General features: G+C 52.8%; 1 protein-coding gene across 12 annotated transcripts in view; it reads left to right on the top strand.

Moving 5' to 3' along the window:
- The window catches only part of Cacna1a (calcium voltage-gated channel subunit alpha1 A), a 230,576-nt gene extending 218,292 nt beyond the window's left edge, over positions 1 to 12,284 (top strand). For 10 of the 12 annotated variants that reach the window (XM_052726797.1, XM_052726793.1, XM_052726790.1 and 7 more), the window contains 9 exons: positions 538 to 645; positions 725 to 825; positions 3,990 to 4,099; positions 4,197 to 4,335; positions 4,443 to 4,556; positions 6,600 to 6,635; positions 7,510 to 7,708; positions 9,411 to 9,664; positions 10,029 to 12,284. In XM_052726797.1, the coding sequence (XP_052582757.1) occupies positions 538 to 645; positions 725 to 825; positions 3,990 to 4,099; positions 4,197 to 4,335; positions 4,443 to 4,556; positions 6,600 to 6,635; positions 7,510 to 7,708; positions 9,411 to 9,664; positions 10,029 to 10,499 (1,532 nt within the window). In that variant the 3' untranslated portion in view covers positions 10,500 to 12,284. The remainder of the gene's footprint in view (positions 1 to 537; positions 646 to 724; positions 826 to 3,989; positions 4,100 to 4,196; positions 4,336 to 4,442; positions 4,557 to 6,599; positions 6,636 to 7,509; positions 7,709 to 9,410; positions 9,665 to 10,028) is intronic. The other 2 variants (XM_052726798.1, XM_052726795.1) reach the window with 2 other exon arrangements.
- Positions 12,285 to 16,590: the final 4,306 nt, after the last annotated feature.

The raw sequence follows: 16,590 nt of genomic DNA, 5'->3' as shown, positions 1-16,590 counted from the left end.
TGTGTGTGTGTGCACAATATTTATATGTCTCCAACCTTATTGATACACTTTCCTAGTCCCAACTATCAGCTGCCTCAACCACAGAACAAGGTGTCATTCCAGGCATTTTTGTGTGGTTCAGTGGTGTAGCTCTTACCTAGTATCCTCAAGGTCCTGAGTTCCATCCCCAGCACCCAAAGTAGCCCCCTCCCAAAACTCTGAGGCCAGCCGGCTCATGGACTCCAGCCTGGGTCAAGGGGACAGTACAGTAATGGCCTGGAGGTGCTGTCCAAGGTGGCACACACACACACTGCTCGGATCAGCAAACAGCCAGGTAGGGCAAGTGCTCCAACTCATCCTGATGGTTTTCACCAATGGGGAAACTGAGGCAGTGGGAGGTAGCCAACCCTAGGAACACAGTTGGTAAGTGGGAGCCAAGATGGTGATCCTAGCCCTTCCGGTGCCTCTAGACCAGGCGTGTGGGTCCTAGCAGTGGCCCCACAGTGGCCCCAGAGCCCAGCCCTGCGGTTCTCAACCTCATGTCTTCCCACGTTGCAGGCGGGGCCGACAAACAGCAGATGGACGCAGAGCTCCGGAAGGAGATGATGGCCATTTGGCCCAACCTGTCCCAGAAGACCCTGGATCTGCTGGTCACACCTCACAAGTGTAAGAGCAAGCCCAGGGGAGGGCAAGGGAGGCTGGGAGGGGGGCCCGGGCTGAATGAGAACTTCCTTGTCCTCCACAGCCACGGATCTGACTGTGGGTAAGATCTACGCGGCCATGATGATCATGGAGTACTACCGGCAGAGCAAGGCCAAGAAGCTGCAGGCCATGCGGGAGGAGCAGGTATGCCCACTGCTGGGGTGCCCAGATGGGGTTCCAGGCCTGTCGGGCTTCGTGGGAACCAATCGGAATAAGGAGTGTGGTGAGGGTGGGCTGTTTCAGAAACACCTAACCTCAGCCACCAACAGGTACTGAGTATCAGCCTGGGCAGGTCGCTGTTTCAGGCCCTGGCCTGGATGTCTGCCCCGAGGTAGTTGAAAAGGCTAAATGTTTTCATAGTGGCTAATAGTGCCAAGGGGGAAATGCTAGAGCAGGGGTGTGTGGTGTGAAATGGGCTGTCAAGGACACCCTCCCAGAGCGGGGAGAGCTGAGCAAAAGCTGAGGTAAACGGGGAGGGACTGGAGACGTGGCTCCGCAGTCAGCCACACAGTGTCTCACAACTGCCTGGAACTCCAGTTCCAGGGGATCTGAAGCCCTCTTCTGGCCTCTGTGGTCACCTGATCATGTGTGGTACACGCACGCATGTACACGCGCACACAGACACACACACACACACACAGACACACACACACACACACACACTTAGGCCTGCACACATACACATAAAATAGTAAGATAAATATTTTTTAAAAGGTGACTGGAGACCAGATGTGGTGATGTAAACCTTTAATCCCAGCGCTCTGGAGGCAGAGGCAGGAGGTTCTCCATGAGTTTGAGGCCAGCCTGGTCTACAGAGGGAGCTCTAGGCCACATCAAGACAACATAGTATTCCAAGAACCTGTCTCAAAACAGAAGAGAGAGAAAAAAAAAAAAAAGGAAAGAAAGACGAAAGGGAGGGAGGGAGAGAAGGAAAAAGGAGCGGTCAGGAGAGCTGGCTCAGCAGGTAAGAGCACCGGCTGCTCTTCCAGAAACCCAAGTTCAGTTCCCAGCACCCACATACTGGCTCACAACCATCTGTAACTCCAGTTCCAGAGGTCCTCAGGCATCAGGCACACAAGTGTTGCACAGACATGCATGCAGGCAGAAGACTCATACACATAAAATAAAACATTTTAAAAATGAAGAGGGTGGCTGGAGAGACAGCTCAGAGGTTAAGAGCACTGGCTGCTCTTCCAGAGGTCCTGAGTTCAATTCCCAGCAACCACATGGTGGCTCCCAACCATCTGTAGTTAGATCTGGTGCCCTCTTCTGGCCTGTGGGGATATGTGCAGACAGAACACTGTATACATAATAAATAAATCTTAAAAAAATAAAATAAAATAAATGAAGGGGGGTCAGCATGGTGGCACATGCCTTTAATCCCACCAGTAGGGAGGCAGAGGCAAGCAGAGCTCTTGTGAGTTCACGCTCAATCATATAGAAAGAAAGAAATGAAGAAAGAGGTTTATCCCCAGGTGGGACATTGTTGTATGACAAAGCTTTTCCAGGAGAGGCTTAACACTCACCCCAGAGAGGGAGCCCACAACAGACCAAAGTTCAAGTTGGAAATAAATAAAACTTGAGTTTTATTGGGATTACTTGAAAATCAGAAATGACTCAGACAGCGTATCACCAAACCCACCCCAGCAGGAGTGACAGCTCACAAAAGCTGGGGACCTGGAGCACACTGCACAGCCTGCAGGCAGCTCAGAAGATTGGAAAGTGCCTTTTTTTTTTTTAAAGGCAGGTTTTCTCTGTGTGGCCCTGGCTATCCTGGAACTGGATCTCTAGCCCAGGCTGGCCTCGAACTAGAGATGCGCCTGCCTCTTCCTCCTAAGTGCTGGGACTAAAGGCGTGATCACCACCACCGGACTTGAAATTGTCCTTTCCAAGTGTCTCAGTTGAAATAAACCTCTTCCAGGCAGTTCATCTGGTTTCTGCTTCTTCTAGGCAGGTGTTCTTATCTCAGGGTCCTTAATGCAGCCTGGCACCTTTGAGAGTGACTCTTAGCAGTCTTTATTGCTTACGCAGACAGGGAGGGGCCTAGTGAGTCTGGTCAGTTTCTGGGATTTCCTTAAGCTATTTCCAGTTGTTTTCCTCATGCCTTAAAGAATTTCACTGAAGATGGAATGCTTCAGTATCAGGGGAAGCTGTTACACACCAGCATTCCAGGCAGAGAACAGCCTGTACAAGGCCCTGAGGCTGGACCTTGCAGGATGAGTTTGGGAAATATTGAAGAGGTCAAGGTGACAGACAGAACAGAGCAAGGCAGACCGTGGGAGGGGGTGAGGGCATGGGGAGTGCAGGGCTAAACCCTCAAGACTGCAGGGTGGACCCTGACTTTTATTGCAGGTGGCTTAGGAGAAGAGGGGTCTAGGGGTCCACTGTGTGCTCGCTGGCACCCTCTGGTGGCTCTATGGGAGAAATTCACAGAGAGGTTTCTGGACTGATGGAGGTGTAGGATGAGGAGGCTGAACATGGTAAAGGGTAGTTGATAAATGGTTTAGTTCTGAATGAATTTGGGTGGAAGACATGTATATAACGTCATTTCATGGGTTTCTAGCATGAAATTTATAGATGACAACATTGTGTCACAATGTCAAAAGTTGGACAGGGTCTCAAGAAATAGTTCAGTGGGTAGAGGTTCTTGTCTTTGAGGACCTGAGTTCCATTCTTAGTAGCATGTGTGCATGTGCAAAAAGATAAACACATTGTTTGTTTGTTTATATGTAATACACAAGATACATAAGTAATTTTAAGTAAAAGATAAAAAGTTAACTAGAGCACTAGGGAGGCAGAGGCAGGCAGAGTTCCAGGTCAGTCAGGACTACATATAGAAAGACCCACCCTTAAAAAAAGGGGGGGGCTGCGGTGGAACAAGCCTTTAATCTCAGCACTCGGAAGGCAGAGCCAGGAGGATCTCTGTGAGTTCGAGGCCAGCCTGGTCTACAGAGCAAGATCCAGGACAGGCACCAAAACTACACAGAGAAACCCTGTCTCGGGAAAAAAAAAAAAAAAAAAAAAGAGGAGGAGAAGAAGGAATGGGTAGGCTAACAGAGCAGACGGAGGAGGAGGAAGGAGAAGAACAAGAAGAAGAGGAGGAAGAAGAGGAGGAAGAGGAGGGTAGACTAACAGAGCAGACCTGCCTGTGTGGGGTAGGCGTCAAAAAGGATGTTGGGTGGGGGAGTGGCTTGGCGGTAGAGTACTTGCCTGATACACACACGGCCCTGGATTTGACCCTCCATCACAGGGCCAGCCTTAGCTTCCAGTCAGGCCTCCTTGCACACACTGCTTTCTTGCCTTCTCAGAACCGGACACCACTCATGTTCCAGCGCATGGAGCCTCCATCACCAACACAGGAGGGAGGGCCCAGCCAGAACGCCCTTCCCTCCACTCAGCTGGACCCAGGAGGAGGCCTGTGAGTATCCACCTGGGCAGTTGTGGATGGGTGTCAGGCACTGGGTTCCTGAATCCCGGAGCACATGTGTCCGTCTTGGCCTCTGTCCCTGGTGCAGGATGGCTCAAGAGAGCGGCATGAAGGAGAGCCCGTCCTGGGTGACCCAGCGGGCCCAAGAGATGTTCCAGAAGACTGGTACATGGAGCCCAGAGCGAGGGCCACCCAGCGATATGCCTAACAGCCAGCCCAACTCGCAGGTGCTGCTGCCCCCTCCCCCAGGCTGGGTGGTTCAGGCAGAAAGGGTCTCCCACACACATGATCAGGCCCCAGACTCACCCAACCCCACCCACCCTCTGCCTGACAGTCTGTGGAGATGCGAGAAATGGGTACGGATGGCTACTCAGACAGCGAACACTACCTCCCCATGGAAGGCCAGGCCAGGGCCGCCTCCATGCCCCGCCTCCCAGCAGAGAACCAGGTGAGAGCTTGCAGGGTTCTGGGCCACGCCCACACACGTTCCTAAGGACCCTGTACCTCTCCCTTAGAGACACTGGCCTAGGTGGGACCTCCTGCAGGTTCATGCAGGGGGGGCCCTACCCTTTCCTGGCTCCTTCAAAGCACCCAAAGGGCCTGGCCCTCCTAACCACTTCCTACCAAAAGCCAGAGAGAGATTGGGGTACCCTTTCATGGCATAGTAGTTACTGCCAAGTGGCTTCCTTCTGCCCTGTTGAGAACACGAAGGGCAGGGGATGGGCTTGGGAAGGGGTGGGTCCAGCTCTGGTGAGAGGTGCCACTGGGAATCCAGCTTCAGCAGCATGTGGCGTCTCAAGCACTCAAGAGGCTGAGAAGAAGAGGTCCAGGCCAGCTTAGACTACAGACCTGGACCATATCTCAAAACAAACATGGTTTACATCCATAATCCCAGCACTTGGGCGGTGGAGATCAGGAGTTCAAGGCCAGACACTGCCATATAGCTAGTTTGAGGCCAGCCTGAACTATGTGAGACCCTGTCTCAAAACAGAACTTAAGAATCCTGACTGTAGCCGGGCGGTGATGGCGCACGCTTTTAATCCCAGCACTCGGGAGGCAGAGGCAGATGGATCTCTGTGAGTTTGAGGCCAGCCTGGGCTACAGAGCGAGATCCAGGACAGGCACCAAAACTACATAGAGAAACCCTGTCTCGAAAAACCAAAAAATAAAAAATGGTAAGAAAAAAGAAGAATCCTGACTGCTAGTTGGAGAGACGGCCGATCGGGTGAGAGTGCTCAGTGCTCTTGCAGAAGGCCCGAGCCCAATCCAGCTCCTACACTAAATGACAGTTCACAGGCCCTGTAACTGGAGCTCCGGGGGACTAATACCCTTTTCTGACCTCCTCAGGCCTACACACAGGTGCACAAACTCCCACACACATACACAAATAATAAACTAATTTTTGAATTCCCACATAAAAAGAGAATCCTAACTCTAAAGCGGAATGTGGAGCTCATGGTATCCCCTGTGCTTAGCATGGGCAGACCTGGGTCCCACCACAGCAAAAAAAAGAAAAAAGTGCCCCTGCTACCCATGCACTTCCCACACATGTGCACCTGTACATACATGCACATGCACCTGTGTGCTCCCAGTGTGGCAGGCATCTGTAGGTATCACCCCTGCCTGTGTGCATGCCCATGGCCTGCCGCCTTCAGGAATGGGCATGTCTGAGGACTCTGAAGGCAGAGTCTGGGTGGGCCTGGGACGGCTGGGACGTATATTCTGTCCTGTCTGGGAGGGGTGGGGTGGGTGGGTGTGCACCTGGTATGTGTGCTGTCTCTGTGGCTGCTGCACTTAGCTACTTCGGCCCCTTGTAGGGAAGGCAAGATCCCCATGGGGAGAGAGGAAATAAAGCATGCCTGGCTACCACGCAGTGAGAGATGGGGATAAAGCCCAGGCTGCCACTGAGGCGCCCAGGACAAGGAGGAAGGGCAGGAGGAGGGGCAGGAGGAGGGTGGCCAGCATGTCTGGCTGGGGCGGCTTGCCCTGTGTTATGTAGCATATTTGCTGCGCCTGGCTGGGTCATCATGGCCCAAGGGCCTGGCCTCTGGCTGCTGTGACCTTGGGGTGCATGTGGCTGCCCCATCCCTTCTGTCAGGCCTGGCCTGCTGGCCCCAAAATAGAGATGAGCCAAGCTGGGCTGAGGGCCACCTGGAAGCTTTGAGCTGAAGCTGGGGCAAGGTGGGGGAGGGGTGCTGGGCCGCAGTGCATCGCATGAAATGGGCCAGGAGCCTGTGGCCTTGCTGTCCCATCTGTCAGTCTCATGTCTCTGCCATCTGTCTGTTTGTCTCCTGTTTCTTCTGTGCCCGTTGTGGGGGACAGCCAGCCGGGTCCTGGGGCACCCCCTCACTCAACACTGGAAACTTTAATTCTCTCTACCCACCACCTCCTCCATGTACCACCCACGACCTCACCATCCCTTTTGCCTTTTATATTTATTTCCTTCTTTCTGTTTTTTTTCTGTGTGCGCCATCCTGTGGGGCTGGGACAGAGGAGAAGGGGCCGGCCACGTGGAAATAACCTCAGTGTATGTACCGCGCCCGGCCAGCTCGGCTCCAGCCCCCTCTCCCTCCCTGCCCTGTTTGTGCCAGTACCCACCATCTCCCCCTGCCCTTCACCTGACCCTTTTGTTGCAGATCCCACCCCTCCCCCATGGAGCCCTTCCTTATGTGTTGTGTCCTATGTATGCAAGGGGCCACACTGCACCCCACTTCGTCTTCAGAGCCTCCAAGAGGCCAACCTGTCCACCCTGCCCCTTTCTTGGGGGTCTGTTCCTTCAACTCCTCCAGTGACCACTGGCCTTCTGCCTCAGGCCCCTTTAGCTCCTGCCTTGAGCTGGGCCCTACACATCAGAGTTGAACCAGGCCTGGTCCAGTGGGCCTTCCTTCTTCTGCCTGCTACTGAGAACTGAAGACTGTCCATGGCAGAGCAAGACCAAGGATTGTGGGACAGTAAATGCAGATTCAGAATGATCTCCAGCACCTCCACTGCTGGAGCAGTCCAAGTCAGGCCTGGGAGATAGGAACCAGAGATGGGAGTGGGGATGAGGGTCAGGAGAGTTGGACCAAGGAGAAGCAGGGCTCCCAGGCTTGCAGTCTGCAAGTGGAGCGCATGCTTCTTGCTAGCCAGCCTTAACACCAGAGGGGCAAGGGCTTAGCCAGGGCCTTCTGGCCAAAGTCCAGCACACAACCTAAGCAGCAGCAAGTCCCTGTCAGTGAGACTTCAGTATCCTTAGGGCTCCACCCTTGCAGCCAGCAAGCCAGACACTCAGGCCCCACTGCACCCCTGGACACAGTCCCTGGATGGTTACATATACCCTGATTCTGTCAGCTGCAGGACTGGAAGGAGCAGGCCACGAAAGTGCTGGCCATTAACTGCCCACACCTGTCCCCCTCCCCTAGACCATCTCTGATACCAGCCCCATGAAGCGCTCAGCCTCTGTGCTGGGACCCAAAGCCCGAAGACTGGATGACTACTCACTGGAGCGGGTACCACCTGAGGAGAATCAGCGGTACCACCAACGCCGCCGGGACCGGGATCGGGACCGGGGCCACCGCACGTCCGAGCGCTCTCTGGGCCGCTACACTGATGTGGACACAGGTAGGCTGCCACAGGACCCAGGACAGAGACTCCACAAAGAAACAGAAGGTCAGGAAAGAGGAGGCTGAAGGGCAGAAGTAGGGACAGGGGATTGGACATACACCACTAATGCCTGCATGGGGGAAGCTGGGAAGGAGGGTTAGGGTCTGGAGTTGGAGGCCAGCCAAGATGCATAGTAAGACCCCAATTCAAAAGAGAAATGAGTCAGGCATGGTGGCGCACACCTCTAATCACAGCACTCTGGAGGCAGAGGTGGGCAGATCTTTGAGTTCGAGGCCAAACTGATCTGCAGAGCAAGTTCCAGGGCAGCAGGGTGACACAGAAAACCTGTCTCAAAAGAAGAGAAAGAAAGAGGGCTGGGTGATATCTCTGTGTGTAAAGTGCGTGTTGCACACAAATAAGAGCTGACATAACACCTCAGCACCCGTGTACAAAGCCAGGTATGGGTATCTGTAACCCTGGTGCTGGGAATGCACGCAGGAGTGGATCCCTAGTGATTCCAATTAACCAGCCTAAGCTACTCGGTGAGCTCCAGGCTAGCGAGAGACACCATCTCTGAAAAACACAAGGTGGAGCTGGAGAGGCCCAAGAGGTGAAGCAGCGACCATGCAGGCGTGTGGACCTGCATCTGTACAGCAGACGGGGCAGTGCACCCCAGCCCTCCTAAGGTGGGAGATGGAGACGAGAGTCCCCAGAAGCTCTTGGACCAGCTAGCATGACATACGCAGCAGATAACAAGAGACCCTGTCTCAAACAAGATAGATGAGGGCCAACATCTAAGATTGCCCCAGCCTCCCCGTGCACTTTGTGATACTTGCACCCACACTTACACACATGTACACACATCATACACAAAACCAATTTTTTACATACAAAAAAAATTAAGATTTAGTTAGTTGGTTTGAGACAAGATCTCACTATATAGTCCTAGTTGGCCTGGAACTCACAGAGTTTCTCCTGCCTCTGCCTCCTGAATGCTAAGATTAAAGGCATGCTGTGGCTGTTTGGTTGGTTGGGATTTGTGTTGGTTGTTTTCTCCCCTGAGACAGGGTTTCTCTGTGTAGCCCTGGCTGTGCTGGAACACGCTCTGTAGACCAGGCTAGCCTGGAACCCATATATCTGCCTGCCTCCAAAGTGCTGGCATTAAAGGTGTGGGCCACCATGCCTGGCTGCATTTTGTTTTTTTAATGTGTGTGTGTGCCTATGTGATCATGAATGCAGGTGCCCCAGAGGCCAGAAGAGAGTGTTGGGTCCCCTGGACCTAGAGAGCTACAGGCAGTTGTGAGCTGCAGAACATGGGTACAAGAAACTGAACTTAGATCTTATGCAAGAGTAGCAGACACGCTTAACCACTGACCCATGACTGCAACACCCTAGCTGAGGGGGATGTTGTCTGGGTGGTAGGTATGGCTAACATGTGCAAGGTCCTAAGTTGGTTATATTCAATACTGAGAAAAGGGAGGGGCCAAGCAAGATGGCTTAGCCTGTACGGGCATCTGCTGCCAAGTCTGAAGACCTGAGTCAGATGAGTGCCACCGCGGGAGAATGGGCGCGCTGAAAATAAATGTAAAAATTAAAAGTGACGGGAGTTTCTGAGTAGGGAGGAAATCAGGGGCTGGGGCACTGAGCCTGGGGACCCTCCGGGCCTGCCTCCCCTTCTCTGCGGCCCGTTCTTCCTCTCTCACCATCGACTCCCACTCAGGTCTGGGGACAGATCTGAGCATGACCACCCAATCTGGTGACCTGCCCTCCAAAGATCGGGACCAAGACCGGGGCCGACCCAAGGACCGGAAGCATCGGCCGCACCATCACCACCACCACCACCACCACCACCCTCCGGCCCCCGACCGGGAGCGCTACGCACAGGAGCGGTCGGACACCGGCCGGGCGCGGGCCCGGGAGCAGCGCTGGTCCCGCTCGCCCAGCGAGGGTCGGGAGCACGCGACACACAGACAGGTGCGTGGGGCAGGCCCAGACTTACAGACCTGGTGGGCGGGGGCGGGGCTGCAGGGGGGTGGGAGGGGGCGGGGGCGAGCCTGGGAGGCGCCCGGGGCAGGGCGCGGGTAGCCCGCCGCTCTTGCTTTCCCCTTGGCCCGGCTTCCCTGCGACTCGAGTCCTGCGGACGCCTGTGAGTGACTTCGGAAACTTACGAAGCTCGTTTCTCGTTTCTCTCCTCACTGTTGTGTTGGTTTGCCCCTCCACCCCCGCCTCTCCGTCCCGCCGCCCGCCCGCCCGCCCTCCCGTCTGTGTGTCCCCGTGTGCTCCTGGTCGGTCCGTGGTATCTTTGCTTTTGATTTCCTTTGTTTCGATTTTCGTGTAGGGCAGTAGTTCCGTCAGTGGAAGCCCAGCCCCCTCTACGTCCGGCACCAGCACGCCGCGGCGCGGCCGCCGCCAGCTCCCCCAGACCCCCTGCACCCCGCGGCCGCTCGTATCCTACTCGCCCGCGCCGCGCCGGCCGGCGGCTCGCAGGCTCGCGGGTCCCGCGGCGCCCCCTGGCGGCTCGCCGAGGGGTTGCCGCCGCGCGCCTCGCTGGCCTGCGCATGCGCCTGAGGGCCCGCGGCCGCGCGGCGCCGACTACACCGAGCCCGACGGCCCGCGCGAGCAGCCAGGGGGCGCGCACGAGCCCGCGCCGCGGTCGCCCAGGACTCCGCGCGCCGCGGGCTGCGCGTCACCGCGCCACGGCCGCAGGCTGCCCAACGGCTACTACGCGGGGCACGGCGCGCCGCGGCCGCGCACAGCCCGCAGGGGCGCGCACGACGCGTACAGCGAGAGCGAGGACGACTGGTGCTAAGCCGCCCCGCCTCCCCGCGGCGCCCGCACTGCGCGGGCGCACGGCGAATGACAAACAATAACGTTTTTAAAAAAGAAAACCGGGGAGAAAAACAAAAATAGCTTCTATTGATGAGTTTTATCATCTCGATTGAATCTTTCGTTTTCCCGGTGAACGAAACCGAGGTGGCTGCGAGCCGGAGGGACGGCTGCACGCCCCACACACTTCTCAGACCCACGGGAGTGCTTGCGGGCCACGCCAAACTTATTACTGCCTGCAGAGATCAACTACAAGAAATAACACTAACAGTTTTTAAAAGGACAAAAAAAAAAAAGATTGAGAAAAACGATTTTTTTTCTGACATTTGGTCCTGCTCGAAATAACAAAAGAAAAGAAAAATTGACCATCACCACCGATTCCCTTGCTTCTTTTTTCCTTTATCTTTTTAAAAACTTTTTTTTTCTTTTTTCCTATCTTGTTTGAAAAACGTGGGCTTGGGACTGTGAAATATTGCATGACATTAAAAAGAACAAAAAAAATAATAAAAACGAAAAAACTTGAATCCAAGGGCTTCTGAACTGGAGTGGTCTTTGTCCTTTGACCAAGATGCCATGCAAGTTACTCTTGGGAAGTGGATGGAAGAGGGAGGCAGTTTGTTAGCTCCCACAGCGCAGAGTCCACAGGTACCAGGAACGACGGCCCTGGGTTCACTCCCAGCTAAGGGCAGCTGTGACTCCTTGAGAGGATAGTCCCCACAGAGGCTTCTCCTGGCTGTGCCCAGCCTCCGGTACCACCCACCTCTGTGCTAAGTGTTCTGCCCTGGCCTCTGGCTCCTTGAACCAATTTCGTGAGGAGTTCTCAACCTGCCTCAGCCATGGAGAAATGCTGGCGAGGTCAAAGATGTGAACAGTCTGGAAGGATTACGCCAGAGCAATGAGTGGGGCCAGGATTGTTTTTAAACATTAGTGTGTATGTATATGTGGATTTGGGCATGCGTGAAAGTGCCTTCTGAGCCAGCCGGAGTTACAGGCCGCTGTGAGTCCTCTAACCCGGGTGCTGGGAACCGAGTTCAGGTCCTTTGGAAGAGCAATGTATGCTCTTAACTTCAGAGCCCCTCCCGCCCCCGCCCCCGCCCCCACCCCGCCACCCCCCTCTGGCCGCCAGGGTTCTTACGCTGACCCCCTCACCACATTCACCTACTTCATCCAGCATTCTGTCCAGATGCCCACTCTCATGCCCCATGCGGTCTACATACGCACTGCAGCCTTGGGGATAAGAGCCACCTGTCCAGCACCCCCACCCCCACCCCCCCCCCACCCCCACCCCCGGCTTCCCAGGCCCTCACCTCCCTCCCCGCGTATTTGGAAAATACTTCTGAGAATATGGCCTGTATCTGTGAAACTGAAGTAAGAGTGGGAAGAGGAAGCCGCGCCTGTTCACACAATGGTCAGGTGTCCCCAAGATCATTTCTCTGGCCTAATAGGGCAACTTCTGGTTGTATGTGTCTGGGGTGTGTATGGTGCATGTGCATACATACAGGGGTGCATGCATATGAACTGTGTGAAGGCCACACAGGTTGACACGAGTTGTCTTTTATTGTTAGGCACCTTCTGTTTTCTTTTGTTGTTTGTGAGACAGAGTCTCTGTAGCCCTGGCTGTCCTGGAACTCCCTGTGTAGACCAGGCTGACCTGGAACTCACAGATCTGTGCCTGCCTCTGCCTCCCACGTGCTGGGGTTAAAGGCATTTGTCACCACACCCAATCACACCTCAATTTTTTTCTTTAATAAATCTTTTTTTAAATTTATTTATTTGTATTTTATGTGCATTGGTGTCTTGCTTGCATGTATGTCTGTGTGAGGGTGTCAGATCCCCTGGAACAGGATTTACAGAGAGTTGTGAGCTGCCGTGTGGGTGCTGGGAATTGAACCTGGGTCCTCTGGAAGAGCAGCCAGTGCTCTTAACTGCTGAGCCATCTCTCCAGCCTCCCATATCTCAATTTTTTTTTTTTTTTTTTTTTTTTTTTTTTGGTTTTTCGAGACAGGGTTTCTCTGTGTAGCTTTGCGCCTTTCCTGGGACTCACTTGGTAGCCCAGGCTGGCCTCGAACTCACAGAGATCCGCCTGGCTCTGCCTCCCGAGTGCTGGGATTAAAGGCGTGCGCCACCACCGCCCGGCTCAATTTTTAAAACAGTCATAGACTGGGGAGTAGTCATTACCACCCAGCCCTGGCATATTCTCAAAACTTCACTGGCTTTGTAGCTTTTAGCATGCGACTTAGCTTCTCTGTTCCCCTATTTCGCTTTAGAAAATGGAAATAATAGAATTCTTATTACACATACACACATTGTGTGTGTGTATTTCTTTTTTATGGTATACAAATTTGTGATCTCTGTGTTCTGATAAAACTTTTCATAAAAGTAGCCAGTGTGGGCAGCTGTTGAGATGGCTCAACAGAGCACTGACTGCTCTTCCAGAGGACCTAGGTTCCATTCCCAGCACCCACATGGCCTTCTCAGCCTTTGTAACTCCAGTCCCTGGGGATGGGATGCCCTCTTCTGGCCTCTGCAGGCACAACGCGTTTGTGATACATTGACATAAATGCATCACAAACACGTAATAAATAAATGTTTTAAAATGAGGAAGTAGATGTAGGTCAGGAACCTGCGCTGATGGAACACGTCCATGATCTTAGTTACTCAGAAAGCTGAAGCAAGAAGATCCTTTAAACTCAGGAGTTCAAGAAGAGCCTGGGAAACACAGCAAGATCTCATCTCAGAATGGCTCAGGAGGCAGAGGGGCCTGCCACCAAGCCTAATGACCTGAGTTCAATCCCAAGGACCCACATAACAGAAGGAGAGAACTGAGTCCTACAAACTATCCTCTGACCCCCATACCTACAAAGTGGCATGCTCCCCATACATTCATACATACAAATAAACAGATGTATTTTGTTGTTGTTATTGAGACAGGATCTGACTGTGTAACCTTGACTGACCTATGTCACCTTGACTCTCTATGTAAACCAGTCTCAAACTCACAGTGATCCACCTGTGTCTGCCTCCCATGTGCTCAAATGTACTTTTAAAAATCAAAATATGTATAAATATGATCTGAGCTGAAAGACTGCAGTGGAACTCCCTTTTCTCAGAAGTAAAGGAAGAAAGCCAGTGGCCACTTTGCCTCTTCCTGTCTTTGCCTTTCATCCCTCCTGGAAGACTCGGGCAGCTGCTCTGGAAATGTGAGCTGTGAAAGAAACCTCTGGGTGTGGCAGTATCCTCTTGCTGAGCAATCCTGCTACTGCCCCGAACAGTGACCTGAACGTGCATGTAGTTGCTACAGATGCTTTGGATGCCCCAGGCAGACACAGGATGGAGCGTGAAGCCAGAGGGTGTGGGCAGCAGACAGTTGACCACCTTACCAAACTGGGCCCTCCAAACTGCATTCGCATGTCTGCAGCTGAAGTAGTCCAGAGTTGCCCCAGCAAGGTACATCTCTGTGGAGATACCAGACCAGCACCACCGTAATTTGGCTGCCAGTTTCAAACAGGGCACCAGCTATAGCCTGGCCTCCCCAGGATCTGAATGTCTGTATAGAATGAAGGTTTGTGTGACCCTGAGTCACCCTGGCTCCTGCTCTTACCCACCTGTACCAGACCACACAGCTGCACTTTGGCCCAGAAATCCACCTCCCGTGAACCAAGGTACCTGCTTCTGAGATTCTCCCTCCTCCCCCTAGGACTGCACAGCCAAAGAGCATCTCCTAACCCAAAGCCTGAGGTATCCCCACATCCAGAGCGAGAGTCTGCCTCCCGCCTCCCAGGTGACTGGTCTAAGATTTCTGCTATTCCATCTGTTCTAGCCCAACGCCAGTAGGTGCCATAGGTGCCGTAGGTGCCATTGAAGGCCCAGGAGAACTGGCATGCTTAGATATCCATTTGTGAAAACTCACTGCCCTAAACACAGACAGAAAGGCAACAGGGGTTCCTGGAGGCATGGAGAGGACAAACAGAAAAGTTGATGTTCAATGAGAACAGGACACAAGTTTCGCAAGAACGTGCTCAGTGTCATTGAACCAGCCTAACATTGATGGAAATGCTCACATCTTCTCACATCTGTTCATTTGCAGATGTGTGTGTGTAGATGTGCCCATGCAGGCATGCTAAAGTCAGAGGACGGCTTGTGGGAGTCAGTTCTCTCCTGCAAGTAGGTCCAATGAGTCCAATTCAGATTGTCAGTCTTGCGGCAAGTACCTTTACTCACTGAGCCGTCCCGCCTGCTCCTAAAATGCCGATTTTATGTGATATATTTTTGTTGTGTAGGCTTGGAATTATTACTGATGATTGATCGGCAGCCTCCTGCATGTTAAGAAGTACTCCATCTCTGACCTCCATCCCTAAGTAGTCCAGACTGGCCTTGAACTGTCAGCTCCCTGCCACCTCCTAAATAGGTAGGGTTACAGACACCACCAGACCAGACTGTGATGTATCATTTAAACCATGACAAAAAGCTATTAAGGTTAGGTGTAGTAGCATGCTTTTATAATCCCAACACTTGGAAAGTAAAGGCAGAAGAATGAGGAATTCAAGATCATTCTTGGCCATACAAGGAAGTTTGAGGCCAGCCTGAGCTACGTGAGACCCTGTTTTTTTTTTGTTTGTTTGTTTGTTTTTAAAGCAAGGCTGGGTATAGTGGCACATCATGCCTCTTTTTGTTTTGTTTTGTCTTTCAAGACAGGGTTTCTTTGTGTAGCCATGGCTGTCCTGGATCTCGCTCTGTAGACCAGGCTGGCTTCGATCTCACAGAGATCCACCTGCCTCTGCCTCACGAGTGTTGGGATTAAAGGCGTGTGCCACCACCGCCTGGCAGCACATCTTTCCTTTAATCTCAGCACTCAAGAGGATCGCTACAAGTTAGAGGCCAGCCTAGTCTACAAAACAAGTTCCAGGATAGCCAGGGCTACATAGTGAGATCCTGTCTCAAAAAACTAAAACCAACTAAATAAACAAACAAAACCTTATTGGTGGTCTGCTGTAATGATGCACACCTGTAATGCTAGCACTTAGGAGGCTGAGACAGGAAAACAATCAGTTTGAGGCTAGCCAGAGATACATGAGAGACCCTGTCTCAACCCCCCTGACCCCCAAACCAAGCTTGCCAGCTGAGGGGGAAAACAGCCTAAGTGCCCATCAACACATACTGGGCAAACAAACTGTCCTAGACTATGTTGGAGAATGGAGCATAGGAAGGTCTCACATTCACAGCCAGCCAAGTTCGCTTAGTGAAACTGTTTCAAAGCTAGAAGAAATGGGGTGGGTGAGATGCAGGGACAGTAGTTGGCCACCAAGCCTGGTGGCCTGAGTTCAGGCCCAGGACCACATGGTGGAAGGTGAAACTGAGTCCTGTCCTCTGACCTCCAAATGTGCCCACACAACATACACATAATAAATAAAGACACATGGGGACTGGAAGATGGCTCAGTACTTAAGCACATGGGCTGCTCTTTCAGAGGACATGGGTTCAGTTCCCAGCACCCACAGGCAGCTCATACCTGTCTGTAACTGCAGTTCTAGGGGATCTGATGCCCTCTTCTGGCCTTCTTGGGCACTAGGCTCCCACATGATGCACAGACACAAGCAGGCAAAACATCCATACACATAAAATAATTTAATTAAAAAAAATAGAAAGGAAAAAAATGGTGTGTTGACACACCATCTAACATCCCAGCACAGGCAGAGGCAGGAGACTCCCTACAAGATGGAGGCTAGCCAAGGTTATAAACTGTCTCAAAATAAATTCTAAAATTATGGATTTAGTGTAGTCACCACAAAGCAAGGGTGTATGGATACAAAACAGGGCATTGCAAAGTCTGACCAACCTGCCTTGTATTTTCATTACTGGGCAGCTGAGCTGTGTGCCGGCCAGACTTTTGCCTTTTAGCATTCCATTAAAATGTTATAACCATCTTTTTCATGTCATTTCACGCACGGTGGAGGCCTTGGATGCTGCAGGGACCCAGGAGCAACAGGAGCTGGGACTGTGGGCACTCGTGCCCTGCACTGGCCACTGCTGTCCTGTGCCACAGAGCTGCGGGCAGCATTAGCACCCACTGAAGG

This window comes from Peromyscus californicus, unplaced genomic scaffold, assembly GCF_007827085.1.
Source record: "Peromyscus californicus insignis strain IS unplaced genomic scaffold, ASM782708v3 Scaffold_8__1_contigs__length_139910024, whole genome shotgun sequence".
Lineage (NCBI taxonomy): Eukaryota > Metazoa > Chordata > Mammalia > Rodentia > Cricetidae > Peromyscus > Peromyscus californicus.
The sequence above is the reverse complement of the archived record's forward strand: the minus strand, read 5'-3'. Positions and strand labels throughout refer to the sequence as shown.